Source organism: Ruditapes philippinarum, unplaced genomic scaffold (assembly GCF_026571515.1).
Source record: "Ruditapes philippinarum isolate M1 unplaced genomic scaffold, ASM2657151v2 ctg4406_1_1_1_1, whole genome shotgun sequence".
In the NCBI taxonomy this organism is placed as follows: domain Eukaryota; kingdom Metazoa; phylum Mollusca; class Bivalvia; order Venerida; family Veneridae; genus Ruditapes; species Ruditapes philippinarum.
In genome coordinates this window covers 50,127-77,850 of record NW_026858268.1, presented here as the reverse complement: position 1 = coordinate 77,850, position 27,724 = coordinate 50,127, and the positions used below count along the sequence as shown (strand labels likewise).

The window sequence follows — 27,724 nt, the reverse complement described above, 5'->3', positions numbered from 1 at the left end:
AGTTGAAATAGTTATTCTTAAGATTAGTGTTTGAATATAGTTTACAGATAAGTGCTTGATGCCAGTTGAGATAGTTATTCTTAAGATTAGTGTTTGGAGACAGTTTACAGATAAGTGCTTGATGCGAGTTGAGATAGTTATTCTTAAGATTAGTGTTTGAAGACAGTTTACAGATTAGTGCTTGATGCGAGTTGATATAGAAGTACATGTGATAGGATAGCTTATTTATGTATTTGTGTTGTAATCTTTTTTTTTTGATGTTTTACAATATTAATCAGAAATATGAGCATGTATTGTTGAAGAAAATAAAGCTAGTCACAATTGTTTTTCCACATCAAACCCTCTCACACCATTTGATTGATTCTGTTTTAGATGGTCCTGTGCAAGCAGCAAAGGGTATATGCTAAACAGTTGTCAAGACACATGTTAGTCTTCGGAGGCTCTAATCGGGTGCCCGTACGTGCCTGAATAATGCACGGAAGGGCACCTGAGGTCTTCCTCAACCAGTAAATCTGGAACGTCACCAAAAAAACTATACTGTGTCGGTGTGACGTAAAACCCAAACAAACAAACAAAACATGTTAGTCTACAACATGCTATAACACGGAGTATGTGTTGTATTGATTGTAATTGTATTTGTTTCCCCTCTCAGTAGGTGACATCATTGCAGTTTTGGTTTGTTCTAGCTTGCTTGTTTATGCATAAATTACTTACTTACTAGGAGTATGATATTTTTTCCGTTACTCGACAGAGGTCAAGGTTGAAGCCCCTATTTGGTGTGCACAAGTACCTAGTGATCCTAAAAGTTTGAATGTGGTAAATTGTTCAGTGCTTATATAAATATTTTGTAGGGTTTCCATGGTCAGGGAAATAATATTTTTTTATGGCAGGAATTTTGAAATTGTTTGCAGAATTTAAAATTTAAGCAATATTCAGGGAATTTTGAAACAGTATGTCTATGAATCATTAGAACACCAATAATGAAGACTAAGGCAGTTTGTACATGTTTGACTAGTGTTTTAATATATTGTAGTTATAACAGTATTATATAGTGCTATGGTACGTAAATTAAAGTCATTGACCCACCCTAGTGACATTTTTAGCTCACCTGAACAAGCTAGCTCAGGGTGAGCTTTTAGGATCGTTGAATGTCCGTCGTCTGTCGTCCGTCCACACTTGTGTGTTAACACTCGTAAATTAGGAGCTGGTTTTAATAAGATTGATCAAATAAGCCGTCACATTTACAAATGGAGTACTTGCTTGTTTTTAAGAGTCTTAGTCTAAGAATGTTATGTTATGAGCTATTGTAGTAAAGCTCACTTTAAAATTCATAAGTATTATCTTGTTGTATATATTGATTGACAAAAAAGTCTAATTTGATAAAATTCAGTAAATTTCACTATGACTTAAATTTGTTATTTATTATCAAATTTGAGGTTTTGTGTTTTTAGTAAACATGGTTAACTTAATGTTTTTGTTTTGGATAAATTTTATTTTATGGTTTACATCATTATACGGTTTACATGTAAATGTTATTTTTATTATCTAGGTCTCGAATTGAATTGTAAATTGATGGCTTTATTTTGGGCATTTATTTGGAATAAAAATATGATATATTTAATGAGCTTGTGATTTTTCATTTATTTAAAGTGTATAAACATGTATATAACCTCTGAAAAGCGACCATTGGAAGAGCAATTACCTCTGTACAACAGCTATAATATTTCGTCCCAAAGTAAAGATTTAGACAATGTCATGTTAAAATCTTTCTAAGTTAATATCTACTGTACCAATGTTTTCTTTCAACTATACCCTGCTGGATCCAAGTGACCAGCCGTTAAAAGGTAGGTCTAGGCCAATAACTTGTGTGCAAAATTTCATCAAGCGCTCATCCGTATTTTTTCTAGAATAATTATTCTATTTTCTTTTAAAAGACACAATTTTGCAAAGCTTTTCATTAAAATCGGGGTATGAATAGCATAAGGTACGATTTAAAATTTATTTCTGAATATCTTACTTAATTATCTTTCGCATATCTGTCAGTTTTAAGTGCCCCAGCTGATCTTTGTACGAAATTAAAAAAAAAACAAAAAAAACCTATGATTTTAGCTTTTGGACCTCAGTGGAGATCCTAAAGTTTGTTTTGATGGGGTGTAAAGACACATTGACACATGCCGTACAGCGAATGTCCGGCTTTCTTGGTGCAGGAATACCTTATGCATTATTACCATCACGAGCAAGCACCTGAGTAGAACCACCAACGTTCCTTAAGGTAGCTGAATAGCTCGTTTTAATGGAGATTTTTCAGGCTATATATAAAATAGACACTGCGCGACTCTGGTTAGAACTAATGTGACTTCTATGGCTAAGTGGTTTCTGACTCTTTTAACTTTACTGTCACCACCGTAAGTTTGAATCGTGCAAGGACCTCTGAACTGCGTTATTTTAAAAAATGCTAATTATTTAGTAAAAAAGACTGATGAATCTACACAAAAAGATTTAAAACTTGAACTTTTATCACAGAATGTGTGATTGGTATGAATTGTTTGCAGACAATTAAATGTTCTACTATTCAGTTTAACACATGTTTTCTTATATATACAGTCAAAACTGTGAATAAGTCATCCGAAGGAGAGACCAAGTATGACCTTTATAGACAAGTTGTCTTTATTCGGGGTTTGTTGTATTTTTATCAATTGAGGTTTGTCAAAGCGTGGTCTATATTTACAGGGTGGTCTTTATTCGACGGTGGTCTTTAACACAGATTTGACTGTAAACAACTTGTATGCAGTTTTTTGTCCGCTGAAAGTCATTTTTAATTTGATAATAAAATTTGGTACATTGTATTTATTTTAGAACATTGGCATAGATACATGAATATAAAGAATATAAATTAATAGAAGAAAGAATGATAGATATGTTTATATTTTTAGTCAGTTTTCAATTCAAGTCGGCCTTTCACTTCCCAGGTAATATTGATATAGAACAATCGCACGCCGAACCTCCCATCTGAATGGAACAGAGATAGTCACATAGACTCAGCGTGGTCCGCTCATTTGAAAGTTTTTCTGGGGCTTCGGTTACGTGGTGATTTGGGTGATCTGAAAGTTAAAAAATGGCGTCTTGTCGTATATTAAACAATAGAATACTCTATAAAACGCATGTAATTAAATTAGTTACAAAACGGCGGGAAAACTGCAATTTACTTTTTCTTTCAAAGTAAGCACTTGGTGCATTTACAAAAGACATATATTTATATATATCTAAAAGCAAATCTACAAATGTTCAAGTATTACAAGAGAGAAAAAGAAGAAGAAGAAGAAAACTTACTGTGCGGGTTGTGGCAACCACAATGCACTGCTTCGCTTTCGTCGTGACGATGGGGATCGGCACACACCGTATTACAGTCCAGGTTCAAAACACTAGCTGACAATACCGCCAGTATCAGTGGCAACAAACAAATTGCAAGTTTCAAGGCCATGTTTAACTCTGAAATTGAATTAACAACACTATCCTAGGATAAAAAATATCAGACTGTTAGAACATCGAAAGTAGTTTAATCCACAAATAAAAGTAAATGACACACATTTGCTTTAAAGGCACATTATGCCTCAGAAATGCTATCATTTTTATTTCTCAAAACTGTTTAATTTTGGTATCGTGTGCTGTTTCTAAAAATTACTCATTTGCCGTATACTTGAAATATCTTTGTCTGGAATTTGCTACCTGGAATTTGCTACAGTGAATTAGTGTTTTTCTATGGATGACAAAACACTACTTTGTTTACATTTTGCTACCTTTACAACACATTACTGCGAATTCAGCGCTACTTTCGTCGGTATTTAAACATGTAACATGCTCTTATTCCATTATTGAAATATTATTCAACACATCTCTGATATTTTAAAAGAATTTTATAAATATAAATTTCTGAGACATAATGTGCCTTTAGCGCATTAAAAGAATTCTGTTACAACCACATGCAATTTTGATAGGAAATCCTTTAAAGCAAATATGTTTTTAGAAAACTATGTTTCAAAAGTAAAATTCATTATTGAAATTTCCAAGAATACTTTATATGTCCATGATAAAAATTTTAATATCTGTTTTTGTTGATAATTAGTTTTACAAACTTTAAGCAACAGGTTTTTGATCAAATCAGCTAATAATGAAATGTTTTCTCTCTATCCATTTCCTAAACTACTTAACTTAAGCATTTTGATCAATCTGCAAATCATCCATTATCCATTGTATGCATTTGCAAAGAAATAAAACAAAAACAACTCACATCTTTTCTTGGCTGCATAAGGAGTTTTAACCAAACGACACACTTATTTCATAGGGAATTAAATTGTGTACAAAACGTGCCGACTACATGATGACATCAATGGAAGATAAGGATTATTCGACCTATATTTAGACCAGTCCTGTGCTGCTTGAACTGCTAATATTATCCTACATTCGTGATTTTACAAATGTTCATTCAGAATATTTAACAGACTATGTGTTGACCTCACCTACATAATGTACTAGTTAGTTGTAAACGCCGACGACTACCCCGGGGCAGTGCGGAGGGATACCGGGAGAACATGAGCTCCCATCTGTCCCCCGCGCCTCCGGATGGTACTTTGAAGCTTTAGCGGGGGACTGACTTAATTAACATGCAGAGCACTGAGTGTGGTGCAATGTTATAGGGATTTCACTATGAATTTTTCCGCAGGGTGCGGTCTTTGATGGGATTTGATTCTGCAAAAATCAAAGTGCCGTTGGGTTACTATTGACTGAAGCTTATCAACAAGCTGTTGAATAGAATGGGGAAAAACCAACAGATTTTTGTAAAAAGCGGAATAAAGTTTGTCTATGTTTCAAGTCATTCGAAGCACGACCTACTCAATATATTGTGGGCAATCAACTGTTCATACATTTGCATTTAAACACCATTTAGATACTCACTAGACTCAATGTTTAGCAATGTTTATGTTGCTTAAGCAACACTGTAATGACTTACATCTTAATAACTGATTATTGCATTAAAACCATTGTAACACCAGAATGATTTGTAACAGAACTGGCAACCATACTTTAAAGCTGCACGCCTCTAGATGAGCCAGCATATTTCTAGAAAACTAAACTTGAGAAAAAATGTACTTAAGACCTTACTTAATTAAGGGAAGTAAATAGGTTCAATATTCCAGTAATAATTTACATGCTGTGTGCATTTAATGACTGACTTTGCAGTATTTATCAACATATTTCTACTGCGTGACTAACAAAGTAAGGGCTTTTTTCATATTTTGAACTCTTTTTGGTAATTTACGCAATGGTCTTTCAAAGAGAATTCTACAGGGTCTTTCTAAAAAAATAGAAAAATAGAATTATATTTGAAAGACCCTGTTTACGTGGATTGTAAGTGTCGTTTGAATGCGTAAATTACTTTCTTTACTTCACAACATTAAAAAAAAAAAAAAAAAAATGATTTTCATGAAAATAAGCATGATTATGGCATGCTGCTTTAAACATTCAAAAGCAATTAAAATTCAACTGCATATTGAAATTGTATCTATATATAAACGTTGTATCTAGACTATATAAACGTTCACGAAAACAAAGGTCATTTAGAAATACAAAATGTATATCAATGACTTCAATAGGTTATTTGACCCAACATGAACTTTATTCATGTTCATCTGAATTAATTATTATTTTACAAGTTCATGACCTATTTTCAAAACCTTTTGACGTAGAATTCGTTTGAACTGACGTAAATTGGCTGATAAATGTCTGAAAATCGTGTCTCACAGAACAAAAGTATTCAATGCAGCAATTGGGCACCTTTGAACTTTGAAAATGATGTTATGCGACACATATTTTTTACACACTTAAAAGTATAAAAATGATTCTTTCTATGCGACCCACTTTTTGCCATCCATAAATTACTACATCGGACCAAACTTCGGACAATAGTTATTCATTTTTCATTTGATGTCGGTATACGTAATAAAAGAGCAAACCCTCTTTTTTTATTTACATCTAAAACCACATGGTAGAACTACTTTCAATCTGTTTTAAATCCGAGGTTATTATGAATAAAAGTCGAGGTGTTCCGATTGACATAGAACGAGTTGTATATATCGTTATTAGTGCCAAATTGATCATCTTTGAACTTAAACTCTATTAAAACATGTAATGTGTGACTCACTGTCGCATCATCCTTGAATGACATACTAGACGCGACGAGTTGAAATTTAATGGTACTAAATCGAAATGAACTTTGATAATGTAACTGTGTCTCCTCTTTTAACCAACTGTAAATATGTACTCACTTTTAATTCAACTAGTTTCTATAACATAGTCTGACCGCTATCTAAGCTAATCAGAATAATTATATCTATTTTAGTCGGTGCACAATTCATATAGATATGTGCATGAACCATATTTACATATGATGACGTCATTCAAGAGAATGATCAGTGAATGAACAGATACATTATATAACAAGCAAGGTATTGTTTTCTTACTTATATTCAATTTTACACATATATATTGTATTATCACATATATTGTATTATCAAGATTAATTTGATTCCGATTATAGATATCTTATACAATATCACTGATTTTCTTGCATGTGAGCTATCACATTTTGAGATTTACGGTTTCTTTATCATATACTTCCGAAAGAGGAAGTTTTGTTGTTTACCATGCGTGCTTTAGAAAGACATTCATGTTATGTGGTGTTTTTTCCAGCTTAACCGTTGGCGCAAAATGAGGGTCATAAAATAAAGAAAAATAAACACACGTCATGTAGATTCATCACATAAAATTATTTTACTGTTAGGGTAGGTTTTGAACCCACGGCAATGGGGGACAGGTCCATGTCAACGGCCTTAAACTTATGGTGAATGAATAAGGCCACTTCTCCTTTTCTTGTTTGCACAAAATAACAAATAAAATCGTGTGCAGTTATGCAGGAATCGTGAAAATAACGCAGGAATCCTGCAAGAGTAACACCGAATCTGAGCAAAGCTATGACCGAAATGAGTAACACCGTAAGTAACCGGACAAAATTCTAATAGTAAATCAAATTAAAAGAAACAAATAAGCGCGCACGGCTGTCACATAACATACTGTTGGCAGCATTTTGTTTTCTAGTCTCACATGGCTGTCACATGACATACTGTTGGCAGCATTTTGTTGTCTAGTCTCACATGGCTGTCACATGACATACTGTTGGCAGCATTTTGTTTTCTAGTCTCACATGGCTGTCACATGACATACTGTTGGCAGCATTTTGTTGTCTAGTCTCACATGGCTGTCACATGACATACTGTTGGCAGCATTTTGTTGTCTAGTCTTACATGGCCGTCACATGACATACTGTTGGCAGCATTTTGTTGTCTAGTCTTACATGGCCGTCACATGACATACTGTTGACAGCATTTTGTTGTCTAGTCTTACATGGCCGTCACATGAACATACTGTTGGCAGCATTTTGTTGTCTAGTCTTACATGGCCGTCGCATGACATACTGTTGGCAGCATTTTGTTTTCTAGTCTCACATGGTTGTCACATGACAAACTGTTGGCAGCATTTTGTTTTCTAGTCTCACATAAAGGACTACACAGTTGCTTTCTAGAAAGTGGGGGTAATCCATAGTCATAAAAAAATCGGTGCTGTTCGACGCTATGGGTTTCTCTACTTGTAATAGGGTTGGTAAGCAACAGCATGGTTCCTGATCAGACTGGATCCATGCTGGTCTCAAACGCATTATGTTCGTTTTGTCGTGACAAGGCTCATATATTGATGGGCATACAATTAAAACGGCTATTCTTTTCTTTTATTGTAGAAAACACACTCAAGTATAATGTGGAGTTTATGGGTAATATGTATAGTGGCTCATTGCTGGATAGGGGCGTGGTCTTATCTTATTGGTACCAGCCTTGACTGCAATTATGTATGCCAAAACCAACTGACTTCTGATACTGTCCAAATACAAGCCTGTAACTGCCCGACTAATGGCAAGATAATTTTTAGAGTTTTGTAAATAGGACCTATACATGACGACATTGAAAATTATTTGTAAACATTATGTTAGTTTTATTAAAAGTACATTCGATGACTCCAAGTTTATATGTAACTCTGTATGTTTTGGATCACGATAACTATATCCGTTTTGTATCAATATACTTTTATTTGTTTTATATCACGATTACAAGACGAAGAACCAAGCTTTTATCCGATAATATGTAATATCAATAATGTGTTATATCGAAAAGCATACTCAGATTATTCTAATTATAGTTCGGTTGAAAAGCCGCCTTAAGGATATTTCCCATCAAAATTAGTCTGAGTAATTGTATTAAACATATATATAAAGTCTTTTAAAGAACTATTTCTTGTTGAAAAGATGCATTAATATAGAACTCATTACATTTTAGGACATAACGATGCTGAGAGTACTGCAGAGCTGACAACACTGTCAATGTGTGATTATCTTTGCTCTATACAGATGGGAGGTTCCGCTTGTGATTGCTCCGTGTCTCTTGTACCTGGCCGGAAATAATTTCAAATTGTAAATGCTACATACATTAAAAACAAAATTGCTTGCTTATTGTTTTTTTTTTGTTTTAATTGTTTTTTTTTTAATTTTGTTTCTTTTTTTTCTCTCAGAAAATGTCTTTCTTTAACAGTCCAGATATATATAAAGTTACATGATACATTTTAAAGAGGCACAAATATTCAAACATATAAAGCATAATGCGACAATCCATAGCAGCCACTTGTTAAGACAAACCAAACGTAATCAAGGTGAACAGTCGTGCAGGAGCTCTCAGAACATGATACCGTGTTCTTCATTTTTCATATCTCATATTTTGCAGTTCATTCCAACCAGTATCTGTGCTGTTAGCTCAGGTAGAGCGTTGGACTGTGAATCAGGCGAACCGAGTTCCATTGGCCAAGGCCATTTTCCCTATTATTGATCAAAACATCCTTTTACGGTCATTTGCGCCATTCTGCTCTGGCATACACAGAAGTTTTCTGTTCTTGCAACTAGTACTGGTAAACTGCATGACAGCCTGCCAAGGAACGATGCGGCGAATGAATTGTGCTCTGGTGAATTCAAAATGGCTGTTTTGTTTATATTATTTCACATTACATGTCCCGCCCCTTTCGACCTTGTGTCCACTCCAGGTACTTGTTTGGTGCCTTCTGGGTGTCCTGCTTGGGTGTGTCCAGGGGCGGCGTCCTGTGAACGTTGCCTTTGCCTTGTTGATCTTTTTTCTTGTTATTTTACTGCTATAATACGTAGGGTAAAACTACCAACACGATAATGTTAAGACCCGGAACTACTGTAAAGGCGCACAATATAGTTAAAGACATACAGTATAGGCATAGTGAACAAAAATGTATGATAGAATTAATTTAAACTTGCCATGATTGAGAATATTTTAACAGAAACAATGAGGGTTACCTATCTCCCTTTTTGTAGGGTTACCTATCTCCCTTTTTTGTAGTTATGTGTACTTGAATTTGGAAAGTTTGCTTTATATTTCGCGGGCAAATAATTCAAATTCAATGTTAACAAGGCCAAGTACTTTTTCTGATTTTATATAGCTGTCTACTGTTTTCATATTCTAAGATAATACAAAGTTTTGACTTATTTCCATGGTAACACACTAATATGATGCCATGTGTGAGAGATATAACTTCGTCACCTGTCGACCTTTTGATTCTTACAAAGGCTTCGTATTGTTTATCAACAATTTAAGTTCACTGCTTATTAAGCCACAGAGAAGGGGCAATAAAATGCGTCAACTCAACTTTTTATATACCAGTGATACGAAACCACGATCCACTAACCTGGAGGCAAGGGTTTAATCCTCCAACAGAACAGCGTAACTGCATGCAGTCGTTTGATTTTTGCAGTTACACGCAAAACGGGAATTGTGACGGAAATTTAACCATCTGGTTATACTAGAAACGTTGTATATTGTTTAAAACACATTAACCGTATTGTATTTTACGTATGTATTGTATTGTATTGTATTGTAATGTATTGTAATGTATTGATTAGCATATTCAGGGTTTGAGTATTTTGTGAAACTAAAGGGGTCGGAGTGCTGTCAAAGCTGCACTAAAATGACTTGTATGGCAGAAAGTAACAAATTTATACGTCTATGACTGGTGCATTAGTGTATATATATACAGAAAGTAATACGAGTTGATAATGGACAACTTATAGTGTATTCGGCTTCGTCTTGTCGTGTTTTAGCTAATCAGCTTTTCCATTTTAGTCAACACACCAAATGTAACTATATAATTACCTCCTGTTTTCACACGATTATGTCAATGAAAAGAAAGGTCGGCAAGGGAATGTTTACTACCAGGTGATAGTATTTTATTTTTTTACATTCATCAAGATTGTTCATGTATGTATGCATATTTTGACCTCTCTTTAGTAATTTAACATTTTACGTGAAATGTAAGTGCCGTTTGCAACGTGTAAACTACTTTAATAGTTCACTTCATTATATTTTACTTTTAAATACATTTACATTAAAATGTTCATGAAATATAGCATATTTCTGCATGGAGACTGCTTTAAAGATTAAACAATTCAAATATCTAAACATCTTTTTTCCAATACATTCAGGAAGAAGAAGTAGTTTCGTACTGTCTTTGCTATATTTATCACAAAAACATTTTGTTTAAACTCTGGGCCATTTATCTTTCTTAAAGGACAAATTGGGCTTAAATTTAGCGCTACATACGTGAACTCAATTCATAAGATAACATTAGAAAACTAAAATGGCAAAGTATGGTGCAAACTAGTTTATCTTTTACTTTATCTATATATACTTACATTTGTTTTGCACTTACTTCTTGAAATACAAATACTCGTTTGTAATTCAATATGTTAACTTAATTCTTTAACTCATTCTGTCATAATGTTATTTTACTATTTAACTTTAATCGTGCTCGTATTTAACGTCGGAATCACAGTTCATCATGCGGATTCATTTCTTATCAACTGTGTCGCTGTGTGCGCCGACCCTAGCAGTTATGAAGAACTTCATCGGGTGCTTTGTGAATGCCATATAAGAATCCATGGCAAGTGTTGCAATATATTTATTTTTATCAGAACAAATGGAACCGCATATACCTAGCAGACCATTTTAAAGGTTGATATATTATGTATATAACAAAAAGGTATGCATTTATTTCTTTAATAGATATTGAAAAAAAAACAAACAGAGAATAATGGCTTGGCAATGGATACTGTTTACCGTATTAGTTGCGCAGAGTTGGATCGGGGCTCGATCCTTTATCTTTGTGACCAATATTGACTGTACACACGTGTGTCATCATAAACATCAGTATGATAACAATACAATTGCCCTTTGCGCATGCCCACATGGAGGTTTGTGATCCTTTGTATCTTAAGCTAATGTACTCGATAGTCATAATATGTTCGTAAGGAATCCTGTTAAGGCCACCTAGAATAACAAAACGTGTATAATAACACGATATTATAGTGATATAACAATAATGTCATTATGGTAGTTATGATGTAACAATTATGCCATTTTTGTAGTTTTGATATACTAGTATTAGGTATGCCATTATGGTAGTTATGATAAAAAACCTATGCCATTATGGTAGTTATGGTATTATAGCAATGCTATGTACTTACGATATATAACATAAATGCCATTTTGGTAGTTATGGTATCATAGTAATGGCATTATGGTAGTAACGATATAATATCAATGTCATTTTAGTAAAGATACAACAGTTCTGCCGTTTTGGTAGTTTTGATATAAGTGTCCTGCTATTATGGTAGTTGTGATATAACAGTAGTGTCATTTTGGTAAACTAAGTTATGATGTAACAGTAAAAAACTGTTATGCTGTTTCGTAGTTTTGATAAAACAGTATTGCCGTTATCGTTGCTATGATAATAGATCAATGTCATAGAGGCATGACAGTATTTTCGAAATGGAATCAGTGCCATTTAATTATAATATTGTGCGATATCAATGTCATCTGACATTACACGATACGATATCGGTGACATTTCCACCATTATGATAAATCCGACTTAGAGTCCTTGTCATTGGGATATTTAAGATATTAATGCCTCTTTAAAATATCATCGATACTTTTTAAAGAAATAACGTCATTAAGGTATCTACGATACAATTATCCGGCATTTTGGTATTTATGATTAATCTTATGTGATGAAATAAAAGAAATAAAGTGATAGTTCCATTCTCGCCGTAATCATGACTTTCACGATACAGTATCAAAGTTTTTCATGATAATCCGTGTACATCGTCCAAGTCGATGTCATTATAGAAATACAATATGTAGGGGCCAACACACATATAACGGTCACATTTTAAATTTTGCAGATTTATTTTTTTAAAAGGCGGGTTTAATACATTATTTCTTTTTTTTTGTTTCAGGACACCACCAGAGCCACGAAACTACAGTGAAACCAACACTGTCAATGTGTGATTATCTTTGCTCTATACAGATGGGAGGCTCCGCTTGTGATTGCTCCGTGTCTCTAGTACCTGGCCGGAAATAAGTCTCTTCGAAGTTTAATTTCTTGTTACTACTGTTACTTAAGAAAACATTTTAAAACAAGAAAAATGTTCTTATGTTGTTCTGAAGTCTAATTATTAAAACACGTTTTGACTACATCATGACTGAGAAAAATAAATAGCAATATTTGGTAGTATGGAATATTCAGTAAGAACTCCGGCAGATTTGAATTGCCAGAAATTTTGCTATTTCTTTACCTAGAAAATGTGCTTAACCGGCTAGAACCGAAGGTAATTAAACCTTTTACCTGCATAGAACCTGCCCTACCTGAACTTCCGTTTTCTTTAAAATCCGGACTATTTCAAATTCAAAGCAGGGCAAATCCATTACACAAATTTAGCAGGTAGGAGCTAAAACTTGCACACGAAGTAAAGAGGCTAGGTGATTGAATTTAAGTAGCATGCACTCTTAAATATTAAAGTTTTATTTCCTCCTTACTTTTAGGTTAAAGGGTCTGTAATAAATAAAGAAACAACATTTTTTTCATATTTTAAAATCATTTTTCTTGCGACACCTATAATAAATACAAAAAATCCCTTATACATGTACATTTTGTATATCTTGAAAAGGGAGACAAGTCAATCTAAACTTTGAAATTCAAAATTCGCTTTGGTTGTCTCCCATTTCCATTTGTTTTTAACGGGAAAGAACATTACAAAACTTTTCAGAAAACGTTTCATAAAAAACAATTTTTGGTGAAAATATGTCTTCTAACGGTTTGTCTTTTAATACGAGAGCTAAATCAAGAACTACAAATTTTCTTCATGAGCACAATTACCACAGACAATTGCCACTCTATTGTATAGCTTTGCCGCGGCATGAATTTGTTTGGTGACAAAATATGTTCAAATTGAAAATTTCTTCAGAAAAGAACAAGCCAGAATCCAATTGGTGCATAAATCGTTCAGACGAAGCGAATGAGAGATATTTAATTATAAGATTTCTTTGACTTTGCACACAAGCGACCGTAAAATGAACGAAAAGAAGATGATATGATTTTACGTAAAAAAATAGTTCAGTATATTTATTTTGAGCACCGTTAAGTATCGACATATTCTAGCAAACCCTGTCTTTACTATTTAAGTTTTCAATTTCAAACGTTGAAATAAACAACTTATTGTACTTTGTAACCTGTGTGGAGCGAAAACAAATCAGATGTTACATAAACATTTTGTCAGTTTCATTCGTAATTCTTTTTTTAATTACTGGTTTTGTTATTAAGGCTCCCCGCAAAAAGCAAACAAACCCTCTCCCCAATAGCCCCCCCCCCACCAAAAAAAAAAAAAATGAAATAAACAGCTCAACAATAACAACAACAACAGCAGCAACAACAACAACAACAAAAAACAACACCCCCTCCAAAAAAATTAATTACACATAAACAAAGGAAGCAAAAGATGACTCAGATATATGACCACTTAATAACTTTTTTAAAACTGTATCAGGCCATGAAGAAATTAAGAGCTTTTGAAAAGATAAAAATATTTTCCTTTGTTAGGCTTAATGGGCCTGTCATTATATGATATCGGTATAGGTGAAAACGTTACGGCAGTTGTGACGGATGCCTAAAATGATGCACGGGAGGGCGCCCAGGTCTCCCCCAGCCAGTCAAGTTAGAAAATCGCCATAAACTTCGTTGGTGCGACGTAATTTTTAAACCCAACCACAACTACAACAAAATGTGACCTTTCAATTATAATACTCTTGCTGTGTCTTAGTGATTAAAACAATTATAATGAGTATAATCATATTTCCTTTGAATAGGTCAAAATATAGTTTAAAATTATATTTACTATCTATAGATAATAAGTCGCTTATCGCACCGGTAACGGTTAGATACGGTGTATATTTCATACAACATCATTGTCGTCTGTATCAGCGTTTATCAAATTTAGATTAAAATTTTCTCCAATCCATCATATTATGCAAAACGCTTGGTATACAGATTAATCGGGTGCTATAATTGTCGAGTACCATTTATAATAAACTTTTATTTTTATAACAGGGTGTTTTTAAGAATTTTATCATCGACGGTTGGTTTTGTATGTATTATTTTTAAGCGGTGAAATGATTTTTGTTTGAAATTTAAACGTATAACAAACAACAGGTTAACGTTGAACGATATTTTACGTTGACGTTACGTTAACGTAAAAACGGATTCAGAGAAAAACAAAAAAATAGAAGCGTTCAACGTGACAGGCAGTTGAAAACATTTAGCCGTCGTTATTCTAGATGATGTAAACATGGGGTTTTGTGGAATTTATTGTGTTCAAAATGGAAAGAAACGCTCGGAAATCACTGTGCATCTATACTTGTATATATTTATATTGATCAGTTATTATATACATGAAGCACATGGCTTCAAAGACTATCATACATGTCTGGATGTTAAGAAAGACTTAGGAAGCAAGGCGGTTGATGGAGAATATATTATTTTCTTACCGTGGTTGAAATATGTCGGAATAACGGTTTATTGTCACAGTAAGTATATATAGATCGCAGGTGATAATTTGACGGTAAGTATGTATTGTAATATTACAGATCAATAAAAAATAATCAAACTCGCTGGTTATTCCTAAAAATATACCATATAACCTCCGACCGACTCCTCTACATCCCACCCTTAAAAAATTGATATGGAATTTGTTTGGCCTCGGAAGAAGGAAATGTGGTTAAATTGTTAGGACTTGATCCAGTCATGAATTAACATGGTGCAAACGGTTCTTTTATATTTCTGATTGCACTATGGAACGCCAAAACTGCCTTTTATTTGTTTGGTTATCCGTAATAAGGTTGAATAAAGCTGACATTATATTTGGTCGAACGTGCATTAGGATATGTCCGGTAACAACTTGGCACTAACAAACTGCTGCATTGACTCAACTAGATGTCATCTTGACATGATTAATCCTGGACTAAACTTATTCCTGACTTGCCTTCACATAATGTTATTGAAACTGACCATACTTTATGCTATGCAATTTTACTCCACATTTATGCCAGTTTGACCCATCAAATACCTTGAATAAACTAGGTGTCATCTTGCATCTGTCATAATAAATACTAGACTATATGCAGACTTGAACCAACATAATGTCAATTAAACGCTTATCTGACTTAATATATTACCAGTTTGGCTCAACCAAACATATCAGTCACACAGGCAAAAGTATCGGACCTGGGAAGAAAAAATATGACCAGATTGATAAAAAAAACCTGTGTTCATCTTAAAAGTGTCAAAAGACAAACAAAAAAAATGTAAATAATGACCCCCTTTAAAATATACTATAAGTTAAGAGAAGGCCGGAAACTCCAGATTCGAGCCTACGAGCAAGGGATTCATTTCCCGGGCCGTTGTGAAAACAATTGGCCAGACAATTAAAAAATCTTTTTATCACTATTTCACGTTTATATAAAGCTTCAAAATGAGACCAACCCCAAGTCTCTAGCCCTTCCCGTTCATGAAATATCTATCAGAAAACGAGCGACTTCGTGCTAAAAATCCTTGGTAGACATAATTGCGGCACAACAATTCGGTACGTAAACATAGACTAATACATGTAATGTCAAGCTGACTACGGGTCAAAAATTACTTGAATTTACAAAATAATATTACTAAAATACATTAAGTTGGACCACTCACAACCGTCAGTAGCATCTGATACACGCAAAATTCGAATTTCAAACCTTTCCACGGTCTTTTAGATTACTTTCTACGCCATTGTCAATCAGCTGTTCGATATTTTGTAACGAGTCTTCTGATTGGCCAATAGCAACGAAAACCGCAACGTTTCACACAAGATGCCCTAATGGCGTAGAAAGCGATTGAAAGACCGTGTAAATGTCTTGAAACTCGAATCTCGTGTGTATTAGAAATCTACTGACGGTTGTGAGTGGTCCAACTTAATGTATTTTAGTAATATTTTTAGTAAATTCAAGTAATTTTGACGCCGTAGTCAGCTGACATACATGTATTAGTCTATGTTACGTACTCGAATTGTTTGTGCCGCAATTATGTCTACCAAGGATTTTTAGCACGAAGTCGCTCGTTTCCTGATAAATATTTCCATGAACGGGAAGGGCTAGAGAACTTGGGGTGGTCTCATTTTGAAGCTTTATATAAACGTGAAATAGTGATAAAAATTTTTTTTAATTGTCCCTGGCCAATTGTTTTTCAAAAACGGCCCGGGAAATGAATCCCTTGCTCGTAGGCCGAATCTGGAGTTTCCGGCCTTCTCTTAACTTATAGTAATAATTTTTAAAGGGGTCATTATATACATTTTGTTTGTCTTTGTTTTTTGACACTTTTAAGATGAACACAGGTTTTTTTTTATCAATCTGGTCATATTTTTTCTTCCCAGGTCCGATACTTTTGCCTGTGATCAGTCATTCCTTAGGCGAACAGAATGCAGTTTTGGCGTTCCATAGATCTATACAGCGGATAATATAAATTCCATGTTTTGAAAAAAAATAATGTTGTTTTTTTGTTTAGAACACTTTTTAATTTATGTTCACTAGCACATCTGAATATGCTGTCACTTAATCAAATTAATTCAAAAGTTGATTGACTTGTTACTATTTTTAGATCTGCAGTCGTCGGATCTTGGTCCAGAATCCTACATAACTCTTAAATCAGGACGCAGTTCAAATTTTGCTTCATTCTATGAAAATGTCGGTAGGTATAATTAGTTTAGTTTTCTATCAATATATTTTTAATGTAACTTACATTTTGCATTTTACATGAAAATATAAATAGTATCCTTGTTTTACATGAAATTATAAACAGCGTCTTTATTTTACATGAAAATATAAACAATGCTTTTATTTTACATGAAAATATGAACAGTGTCTATATCTTTATTATTTACATGACATAATAAACGGTGTTTTTTACATGAAATTATAAACAGTTTTTTTTATATTTTACATGAAAGTGTAAACAGTGGCTATATTTTACATGAAAATATAAACAATGTCTTTATTTTACAAGGCAATGTAAACATTGTCTGTATTTTACATGAAAGTTTATTTATATTGCCTATATTTTACATGAAAATAAAAAATAGATAGTGCCCTCATTTTACACAATAATCTGTAAGTCGGAGGAATCAGATATTTACAGATGTTACCTCATCAAGTATGCCGTAATGCATTTCTGTATCTGTGACTGAATAAACACATTAAAAATACAGTAGAAATTCGTCTGATTGTACTTAAAGGCACATTATGCTTCAGAAAAAAAGTTTTTCTGTTGAAAAGGCAAACATGTGTAGTGCTATAATTATTGAATTAGAACGTGATGCTTATCACCTGAAGTAAATAGCAATGAATATGAAATACTTTTTGATGAAGGTTGCAAAATGTAAACAAAGTGGTATATTGACTTCCATACAAAATTCCATATCACTTTAACTCTTTTTATCGGCAAACACGAAGGAAGCAAAGTAATGTCCCGCTACATGGCAAATGAGTTATGTTAACAGGAAATAAAAAATAAATAGTTTTTGAAAAAATGAAAATATTACCATTTGAGATTATATGGGCCTTTAAGCATAATGTTACGAAGGAAATCTTGATTTTGCCAATTTGTTTTTCAAGGTGTTCCAAATTATTGTGCCGACGCATTTCCTAGGAAACTATATTCAGCCGGAGGGAGGACGGAGTTTTCTAAGATAGCTGTTAGTACGATTGGTTTAGATGTACAGCCCGGGGATTTTACGTTTGCCAACCATTCAGGTGTAAATAAAATAAGGTAACACGCTTTATTCTTTCATCTAATAAGTAATTATATCCCAAGAAAAAATACAATAAAAATATAACAATTTTACATTTTAAGCATGCATGTCTCCAAATGAGACGAATTATTTCAAGATAATCAACCTCGAAAAAAAAATGTACTAAGATTTTAAGAATAGTGAAAATATTCACAATTCATGAAATAATTTACATGTTATATGCAATTAATGACTGATTTTATTTAAGACCATATTTCTTATGTGTGACAAACGCAGTAAGGGTTATTTTTGCATATGCTGACAAATTTTTGATCATTTTCGTAGATTTTAAGTGCCGTTTGCAATGTATAAATTTCTTTCTTTGTTCATTTTTCAATACTTAACTTTTTATTACATTTAAAACAAATCATGAAAATTTGCATTAATCTGGAAGCATGCTGCTTTAATACGTGCGTACGTACGTACATACATTCATACATACGAAGTATGCAATAACACTACTATCAAGAAGTCAATTCTATTATTAGTACTTGGATTTTCCATCACAAAAACGTTTTTAAAGCAGCATGCCTCCAGACTCTTGCTAATTTTCATGAAAATTTTGAAAATGTTTTTTTAAAAGAAATATACTGTAGAGTGAACGAAGACAGTAATTTACACATTGCAAACGGAACTTACAATTCACGTCAATTACCAAAAAGGGGTCAAAATACATTTATACATAAGTACCTCTTACTGCGTTAGTAACGCAGTAGAATTATAGTGATTGATACTGCGAAATAAGTCATTGATCGCACATAACATGTAAATAATTAATTAGATATTGACTCTTTTTTACTTTTCTTAAGATTTTAATACATTTTTCTAACAATTAAATTTCTTGAAACATTTTGGCTCATCTGGACGCGTACAGCGTTAAAACTCAAGTACTAAAATAATTGAAGTATTTGAAGCTCGAGTCTTGTGTGCTGTCATACCGAAGTGTGTCATCACACAATACATCTGTCTACCAATGTAACACTACAATCTCGGCATATGACCTTAAACCGAGATTCAATGCAACTAAAGAAAAGCAGAAAAAACAAACATTTACGAAAGAAAGAACACCCATAAATTATGAAAAAAATAGAATTAACTTATAACAAATTGCATATGTAACACGCATACTGGAGTTATCGTTTTTTCTTCCTCCGTCTCGTATATAGCAAAGGAAATTGCTGTCAAAATAAAACTAAGTAAAATGTTAACGACAAGCAAAAACAAATGGATAACACCCACGCGAAATAAAAGCAACATAGGAATCTGTCTTGTGTACTTAAGTTCAACGGTTATCTTTTAATTAACCTCCTTGTTGGTTTTTAAACAATTCTTATGACAATGAACTCTTCCATTAAACATCATTTTCGGGTTAAATAATCAAAGTCGACTGCTTCCAAGAAGCGGACTCGAAAGTCATTAATACTCGTATAAGTTGCAAGAACTTGTTTCGCAATCAAGCTTTAATAAATATGTTAATCAGCAAGAAATAGGTGATGAATTTCATTATATTTTTAAATGTACTTATTTTAATCATGAAAGACACAGGTATATCAGTAACTATTATTCAAGGTTTTCTAGTATTTTAAATTTTCAGGCTCTTATGTGTAGCGACAACAGAAATACTTTATTTAATCTAGCCATTTTTGTCAAAGCTATAATGCTGAAATTTCAATAAGTCATCTTCCTTATTTACTTATTTACTTATTAACTTCATGCCATGTTTGTATTATTATTTTTTGTTTTGTTGATTGTTCACTCTTATGCCCTTAAGGGCCCTGAGTTTTGTTTATAAATAAAAAAAAAATAAAAAATTAAACCAAAGTCGACTTTCGTGAACTGTATTAGTATATCGCCTGCCTCCACAAGTAATGTATTTAGAGTTGCATGTTTATAAGCATTGAAACATTTTTTGAAATCGGGTTCTAATATATATAGATCTTATTTCCGGTTTGTTTTAGGTTCGGATCAGCGGGAGATAACTGGACAAGTTCAGACACTTGTTTCCCGATGGGAGCTTTCCAGATTGATCTGACCGGAACACCGTTTACAGTGGTTGCTAGTTCTCAATGGCAGTGGGCGGGGCGACACGTGCGTGGAAATCTTACTGGAGGATACGCCCACATAAACAATCATTGTTGGTCTATATAACTTTAGTTATTGGTATTGTGCTAAAAGTTGCAGAAACCTGAGTGAAAATTGAAGAATCACAGTTTCTTCACTAAAACATATGAACACTTTTTAAAACACACCCCAGCACGTGTTTGTTGAATTAATGAAATGCGAACCTCGTCGGACAGACAGTTCTTGATAATTCCTGACAGAAACCTCTTTCGAAAGTCTATTTCACGAAAAAGAAATCGAATATCTAGTATCCGGCTGAATGACGATTCATAGCATTTTTAGAAATGTTATAATTTGACGTTTATAAACCTACACGTGTGTGCAGTGTAGATAAATAATAAAGCTCTCCCATGATATGTACTTTCCTTGAAAATGCTTTGAATAAAGATCATGTAAAACGAGACTACATTTAACAAGTCAAAACCTGACCAAACTCATTTTGCCAAGTTCCAAAATATTCTGAGAAAATTAGACACAAAAAGTGTATTATTTCTGAATAGTAATCTTCTAAATGATATTTTTACAATATGTTTTGGTTTTTGTTTCTTCCAGCATATATTGGATGTTTCGCAGACAAACGGGACCGTTTATTACCAGCTGGACGCCAGGATAGTGCCAATAATCGGACAATACAAAACTGTATACAACATTGTAAAAACCTGAAATATGCTTATGCCGGGGTCGAGGTATGAATATTGTTCTTATATCATATTTGTCGAAAATATATACCATAACTTTGTGCATAATACCCCCGTCACAATGACATGGCGTTCTTACAGAGGCTTATGCGGGTATTTTTTTTCGAATAACGCCGTCGAAGTCTTTCTAGGAACCCCTTCAAACGCCATGGGGCCTCGGTATAGTCTATAGTTTCATGTAAAACAATTTATATGCCTTTATACGGCGACAACGTTTTAAGTACATTCATAGTACATGGACTACGGGGTCCTGAAGGCATTCTAGTCCAGGACGCATTGCGACCGCCGACTCACAGCGTATGTCTTGTGCATGTTCAAAATAGTTGCCATGGCATGGCGTCCTGAGTCAATGATGGGGTCACCAAGACACCCTGAGTCGTTCCAAACTTCGGCGTCCATGGCGTTTCAACTGCATGCTAAGTCGCACCGGGAACGCAGAAAGGTTGCTATTCTATAGCGATTGTGATATAACTAATATTATTACTTTTCATTGTATAAAATACCCTAGTTTTTTAAAGAAAGATAATATACAAAAGCTCAAATACTACTAGTTTATTTCTAAAACATCAATTATTTGTTATCGATTTTATAAAACAGTTTGAAGGAAATAAACGTTTGAACTATATTCATTGTCACATCTCTATTAGATTTGTTTTACTATTTATTATATTTAATTATATTTAAATGTTATTTGTGATAACATATTGTTCGAGGCGTGATACCACGACATTTAAGTACTTTACTTACGAACGGAGAATAAAAAAGGAAAAACCACAATTTTATTTTTATTAATTTGATAAATAAAATATACGTTCTGAATACTAATTATTGTTATTTCTATTCATCATTTATTTAAATGAATACATTTCAAGTACGGTGTGGAATGCCACTGTGGTAACGACTACGGACGTTACGGTACACGTCCTGTATCGGAAAACAACTGTAACAAAAAGTGCAGCGGGAATCCACAACAGATCTGCGGAGGCACGTGGTTTGCGGGCATTTACGCTACAGGTGAAATATCACATATTTTCGCGACTGCAATTAAATGTCATTATGTAATTCATTAAAGAAAATATCGAGGTTTAAAGTAAAAGCAACATTGATATTTCATGCCTAGTAAATAATAGGCGGCAGATATACGAAAAAAGCACATAGATTGAATAAAAAGAAAAGGAAAAATAAAAGACCCGGAATGGGGAAATTGCACGAGTTACATTGTTTTTCTAAATTTCTACTTTCTACGTTTGTGTGTAACTATCTCGATTATAACTCCGATTTTTTTTCTTTTTTTACTAGAAAATCCATTCTAACCAAACTCTTGCCAATTTTAGATATGAAAACCCCAACTTTCTTTAAAGGTTACAACTGAAAAAATAACTCTTTGTTAAACTAAAATCCTTGCAAACCTAACACACACCAGGTAAACAGAGTGTCAATCTTATTTAGAAAACAAAGGCAAATATGTTTTACTAAAAAGGTTCACCATTTATAAAGGTGTTTTTAATTTGTTATAACAAGTTTTTTTCTGTAATTAAAATGTCAAGGTATAATTTTTTTCCATTATGAAATGTACTACCTCCATCATTATCATAAAACGCGTGGTATAAACGCAATAAAAGCATTGTTAAATACAACTTTCAGTGCGCGTAAGTTGTTTTAAGATATTCAATACATAATGTTGTTTGGTATACGTGTTTGATATATAAAAATTGATATTTGTTCGTTTTGAGTGAGGTATGGAATATATTCTCACAGAGAAGTCAAAACTGTCTCTTTGAAGTAAAATATATTCCATATTTTAGAAGTATATATAGTGAATGTTATTTCAATAACGTTATAATTTAATTGATGTATACCATTTTTTAAGTGCACGAAATTCCGTGCATATTATAAACTTGTCGTTAGCATATATTCATAATCGCTTAGTAAGAGTTTTAGAGATGCACGAAAATCTCGTGCATGTAGTTAAATATTTCTGCTCGCTAAGGATTAACCATTCGTATAAGTATGAAAATGCACGAACATCCCGTGCATATATTTCAATTGTCGTCAATAAATATTTCTGCTCGCTAATAATGAATATAATAATTCCATGAAAATCTCGTGCTTATAATGCAATCGCCGTATGCAAAAATAGAGCATTTCAGATCATATTTTGCGCTCACGATTCGAACCTAGGACTCTATTAATATTTTGACTACGATGAAATGATCTATGGTGCCTATGTTAAAGTGACAAAATGTTGTTATATAGACTGCTTACATTTTTCAGCTATTCCACAGCGTATAACAGGACATTGTGGTGGATTTCCGGGGCAGTGTTATCCGGCGACAACTTATGATTTCAAAGAAGAAAATTTACACCTAGATCTGATGCACAACCAACATATATGCGTTAAAAGGTCAGGGGTCAGCTATAAAACACTCTTATTTGGAAATTCATTCATATTTAAAAACTTTAAATGGAATATCAATAGGCGTTTTGTTTTTAGGTTATTTTGTTTTGGGTTTTGTTGGGAACTTCAGACGTATCGGCTTTGTTAAGGTCATACGGTGTTTTTCAAACAGCTTTATTTCTTTAGCATTTTTAATGATTTATAATTGTATATTTCTAGAATAAAAATGATATAAAAATTGGAAATATACCGGTATTTTATTTCAGTAACCCTTGCCAGAACGAAGGTCGGTGTCTAGCTGTGGATGCGGACGCATTTAAATGTATTTGTTACCAAGGATACTCAGGCACAAATTGCGAAATTGTGAAATGTAGGAGTTTCTTTTATTGATTGTTACTACAGTAAACTCCACGTATAACAATATCGCTTATAACGAAATACCGCTTATAACAATGCTGTTGCCGCCGTCCCGACTCTTGTTTCAAATTGGTTGCCTCTCGTTTATAACGATATCCGGATATAACGAATGATATAAATTTGGCGGTCCCTTGAATATCGTTATAAGCTGAGTTTACTGTATATACAAATAAACCTGAAGTTCTAAGGAATCATTCATTTTTATAATTCTGTAAATCTGTCATTCTAAGTAATATTAAAAACTTTTTTAACCATAACTATGTTAAAATTGTTACGGACTTGTCAATTGCCTAAGCAATTAATTGTGTATCTTGTCTTCTGATTAAAATGACCTTTTCTTTTTTAACTTAAAACTTTCTTGCAAAAACCATAGGTAGACTGGTTTATACACTGTGTGTCTGTATAAAAAAAATAATGTACAGTGTTACTTTTTAAACAATCTTTTTAATGCAAAATTAAATAATTTTCAGCCGAGATAATTGACGACGGTCGAACATGTCCAGCAGGCTACCAAGCCGAAACTTGCCTGTGTTTTGAGTCAAAATGTAACGGTGCCAAGTTCGAGGGGGATACGTGTGTAACATCTACGGGACATGTAAGTATTACCGTTGTATCTGATTTGAGCTGAATGCCTGTTGGGTTGAATATGGGGGTTGGAATGAAACCGATTGTCTAATAACTACAAGATGTCCGCCTCTCAACTCAGGAAAAGTTTGTTCGATTCCTATTTTGATATTGTATAAAGATATCTCTAGTAATTAATACGTATTTATAGATGCTAAAATTATGCAGTTTCATGTCAAGTTACGGTCAGAACAATAAGAAATATTACAGCGCTTCTTACTTAAATAATTGAATGTTATTTCATTGTATGATACTTTATTTCTATATGTATTCGAGGACTTTCGTGTGTTTCGGGGAGGGTGTGGGGTGCGCACCCATAATGGATTAGGTATCATTAATTTGTTTTCCTGACCATATTATTAGTAATTTCTGATTTTACAATTGAAAACATGTCGAAGACAAAACTAACTCAGTTCCTAATTTTTGTTGTTGTAGTCACAAGTGATATGCCGTCCCGGGGATCCTGGTCACGTGATTTTATTCAACGTTAACGGTTTGGGGACGGTACAATGTCCAGCTGGGGCAGTGGCCGTAGGTTGTAGTTACTGGACAACGTAATTTATTTTTTATTATTTTTTAGTAGATCACATTGATAAAGCATAAACATAATATTTTATAACAAGCTAAAGTCTTTGAGCTGCTTCGAATGTTTGCGATATTATATTTGTATAGAAAAAAACCGACATTTTTTTATTATAACTTTATCTGCTTTATTGTTATATTATTGATTGTATAATGATTATTTACGGGCGTCCAAGGCTGAGTGGTTGGAGATCCTGTAACTCATTTTTTTATGGGTTTTTTTTATCATAAATATGATGCTCAAATAAAGATTTATCAATATTGAAAATTCCAAAAAGCATTATTTGTAAAGACATTACCGAATTTACATTTCATGTTAATAAAGGGAGGTAATTAAAAATTTATTTTCTATAAAGTCTAAGTCAATTTTTTCAATAAGAAATGAATGCACATATTTCAATGATTACATATAATGTGGACATATTTTTGTAGTACATATTTTACATATTACATTGTATTTGATGTTTAAAAATTGTTTTAGAAGCATAATTAAATACATATATAAAATGTCACTCAAGTGTGGTAACAACTTTAATTACAACCTACAGGATCTTTAAGGTTGTTGACTTCAAACCACATGCCCCTCATTTCTGTGTGTTTGAATCCCGCCTGGGACTTTGTATTCTTTCATGTGAGACAGCTATCCAGCCAGCCAGCTGATGGAACGTCGGTGGTTTTACTCAGGTACTCGTTGGTGCTTGAAGTAATGCACAGACGGGCACCTGAGGTCTTCTTACGCCAGTACAGCTGGATTTCGCTACAGTTCGGTGTTGGCGCGACGTTAAACCAAACTAATAATAATAACAATAACAATAATAATAATAATATGTATGTATTTAAAAGAATGTAAAGGAGACATAGTGAATAGAATGTCATGAAAATGACAACAATAATGCTTTGGTAGTTAAACATGCTTTCTGGTATGATATTCATATATTAGGTACGCTGCCGGTGTCGTGCATGGTCAGAGTCTGATGCAGAGAGGCATATGTGGCATCTCAAACAATACAGTCGCGGTACAAGCAAGGTGTAAGCGTAAGTTCGAGCTCCATTCAGAAATACTTGTAAAATTTTGCCAGGCTTATTGTAAATCACTGTGAAATGCCGTTGTGTTAAATGAAACACAGATAGATATGAAATTAAAAAAAAACATCCAAAATTATTTTAAAATATTATTTGTTAAATATTTTTTCGGATAAATCTATAACGTTGCACGCCTTGAGATGTATAAAAGATGATCACATTTATTTAACAGACTAGGAAAACGATGGAATTAAAAACAAATTTCACGAACTTAAAATGATATTATAGAATACATTTTAACAAGTGGTGTTCCATAGATAAAGAGCTTAAGATGCACTTCTGTTTTCAGAGTACATGTGTGGCTGCATGAATGGAGGACATTGTAATAAAGTAACCGGCGAGTGCGAGTGTCCTCCTTCTTACTACGGTTCCAAGTGTGAAACCTTTGACTACTGTTCTTATTATGAAGATATTAACAACCGTACAGCATGTGATGCCGGGGGTAAAATGTTACATCATCTGTTTTTGAATTCCGCCACTCTATAATACTAGTAAGGAGTAGGGTAAACTTGAATCATTGCCCTTCCATTAGACAATCAGATTTTGAGTGTCCGTTGCTTACCTATAAAACTTTTGACGGTATTTTAACTCCATAGATAAATAAATCTCCTTAATAAAAAAAGCAGTAGCTAAGAACCATAAGCTTAAATATTGTTCATTTTAATGAATAACAACAACAACAACAACAAAACCAATATAAAAAATGATAATAAAAACAACAACAACAAAACAAAACAAAAACCACCAAAAACAACAACAAAAAAATCCTAACACTTTATGTTGTATACAAATTGCATGGTGATGGGCGTATAGTTTTGTATAATTACGTTACAGTCATACATATATGTTTATATAGGAGTATGTGTACCCGTACATAAAGAGGTTGTGAACACCATTGGAGGTGATAAAGCCGGGGACACGTGCATTTTCCCGTTCGACTACGGAAATTATACATTCAACACGTGCGTCGAAGACAACTCGGTATGTATAGCATTTCTGATCTTTATGCAAGGAAATGGAAACTTTTACATACAAAGTAGCAGTGAATGTTTCTTTTCACTAGTTACATTTTAAATATTCTAAATTAAGACTTTTTATATTGGTAACAGTATTTTTTCCGTCAGCTAGTGTTATCAATATGCTGTTCGCATACGACTTATTAATAAACTTCAGTTCTGTTTTGTTCTGTTATTTAATTTACATGAATAGACACTTATCATCATATTTGCATAATTAATTCATATTCAGTTTCTGTTGTTAGGTTGGACCTCCATTTTCGTGCGCAGGAGAATTTGCATTGTCGGATACTTTCAAGAATGGACCGACATACATAGACCTAGGTCCGTGGAGTCCGGGTCCTAGATATACGGTAGCTGCATGGGTCAGACCCGATCGTATTGATACCATGAGGCAGGT

The 27,724-nt window shown here is 33.4% G+C and overlaps 1 protein-coding gene and 1 long non-coding RNA gene across 2 annotated transcripts in view; both read left to right on the top strand.

Annotated features, from left to right (window-relative positions):
- The first annotated feature begins 10,235 nt into the window (after window positions 1-10,235).
- Window positions 10,236-12,672, top strand: LOC132752623 (uncharacterized). Its single transcript, XR_009628837.1, has 3 exons — window positions 10,236-10,388; window positions 11,235-11,422; window positions 12,470-12,672. It is a non-coding gene; the product is annotated as an uncharacterized LOC132752623 (long non-coding RNA).
- A 2,020-nt stretch (window positions 12,673-14,692) lies between these two features.
- Window positions 14,693-27,724, top strand: part of LOC132752620 (uncharacterized) — a 40,598-nt gene continuing 27,566 nt past the window's right edge. The window contains exons 1-14 of the mRNA XM_060742963.1: window positions 14,693-15,092; window positions 17,197-17,286; window positions 18,210-18,363; window positions 20,344-20,519; window positions 21,059-21,192; window positions 22,077-22,218; window positions 23,479-23,608; window positions 23,869-23,972; window positions 24,490-24,614; window positions 25,079-25,197; window positions 26,166-26,260; window positions 26,598-26,750; window positions 27,165-27,289; window positions 27,570-27,722. Of these exons, the coding sequence (XP_060598946.1) occupies window positions 14,855-15,092; window positions 17,197-17,286; window positions 18,210-18,363; window positions 20,344-20,519; window positions 21,059-21,192; window positions 22,077-22,218; window positions 23,479-23,608; window positions 23,869-23,972; window positions 24,490-24,614; window positions 25,079-25,197; window positions 26,166-26,260; window positions 26,598-26,750; window positions 27,165-27,289; window positions 27,570-27,722 (1,938 nt within the window). The 5' untranslated portion in view covers window positions 14,693-14,854. The remainder of the gene's footprint in view (window positions 15,093-17,196; window positions 17,287-18,209; window positions 18,364-20,343; window positions 20,520-21,058; window positions 21,193-22,076; window positions 22,219-23,478; window positions 23,609-23,868; window positions 23,973-24,489; window positions 24,615-25,078; window positions 25,198-26,165; window positions 26,261-26,597; window positions 26,751-27,164; window positions 27,290-27,569; window positions 27,723-27,724) is intronic.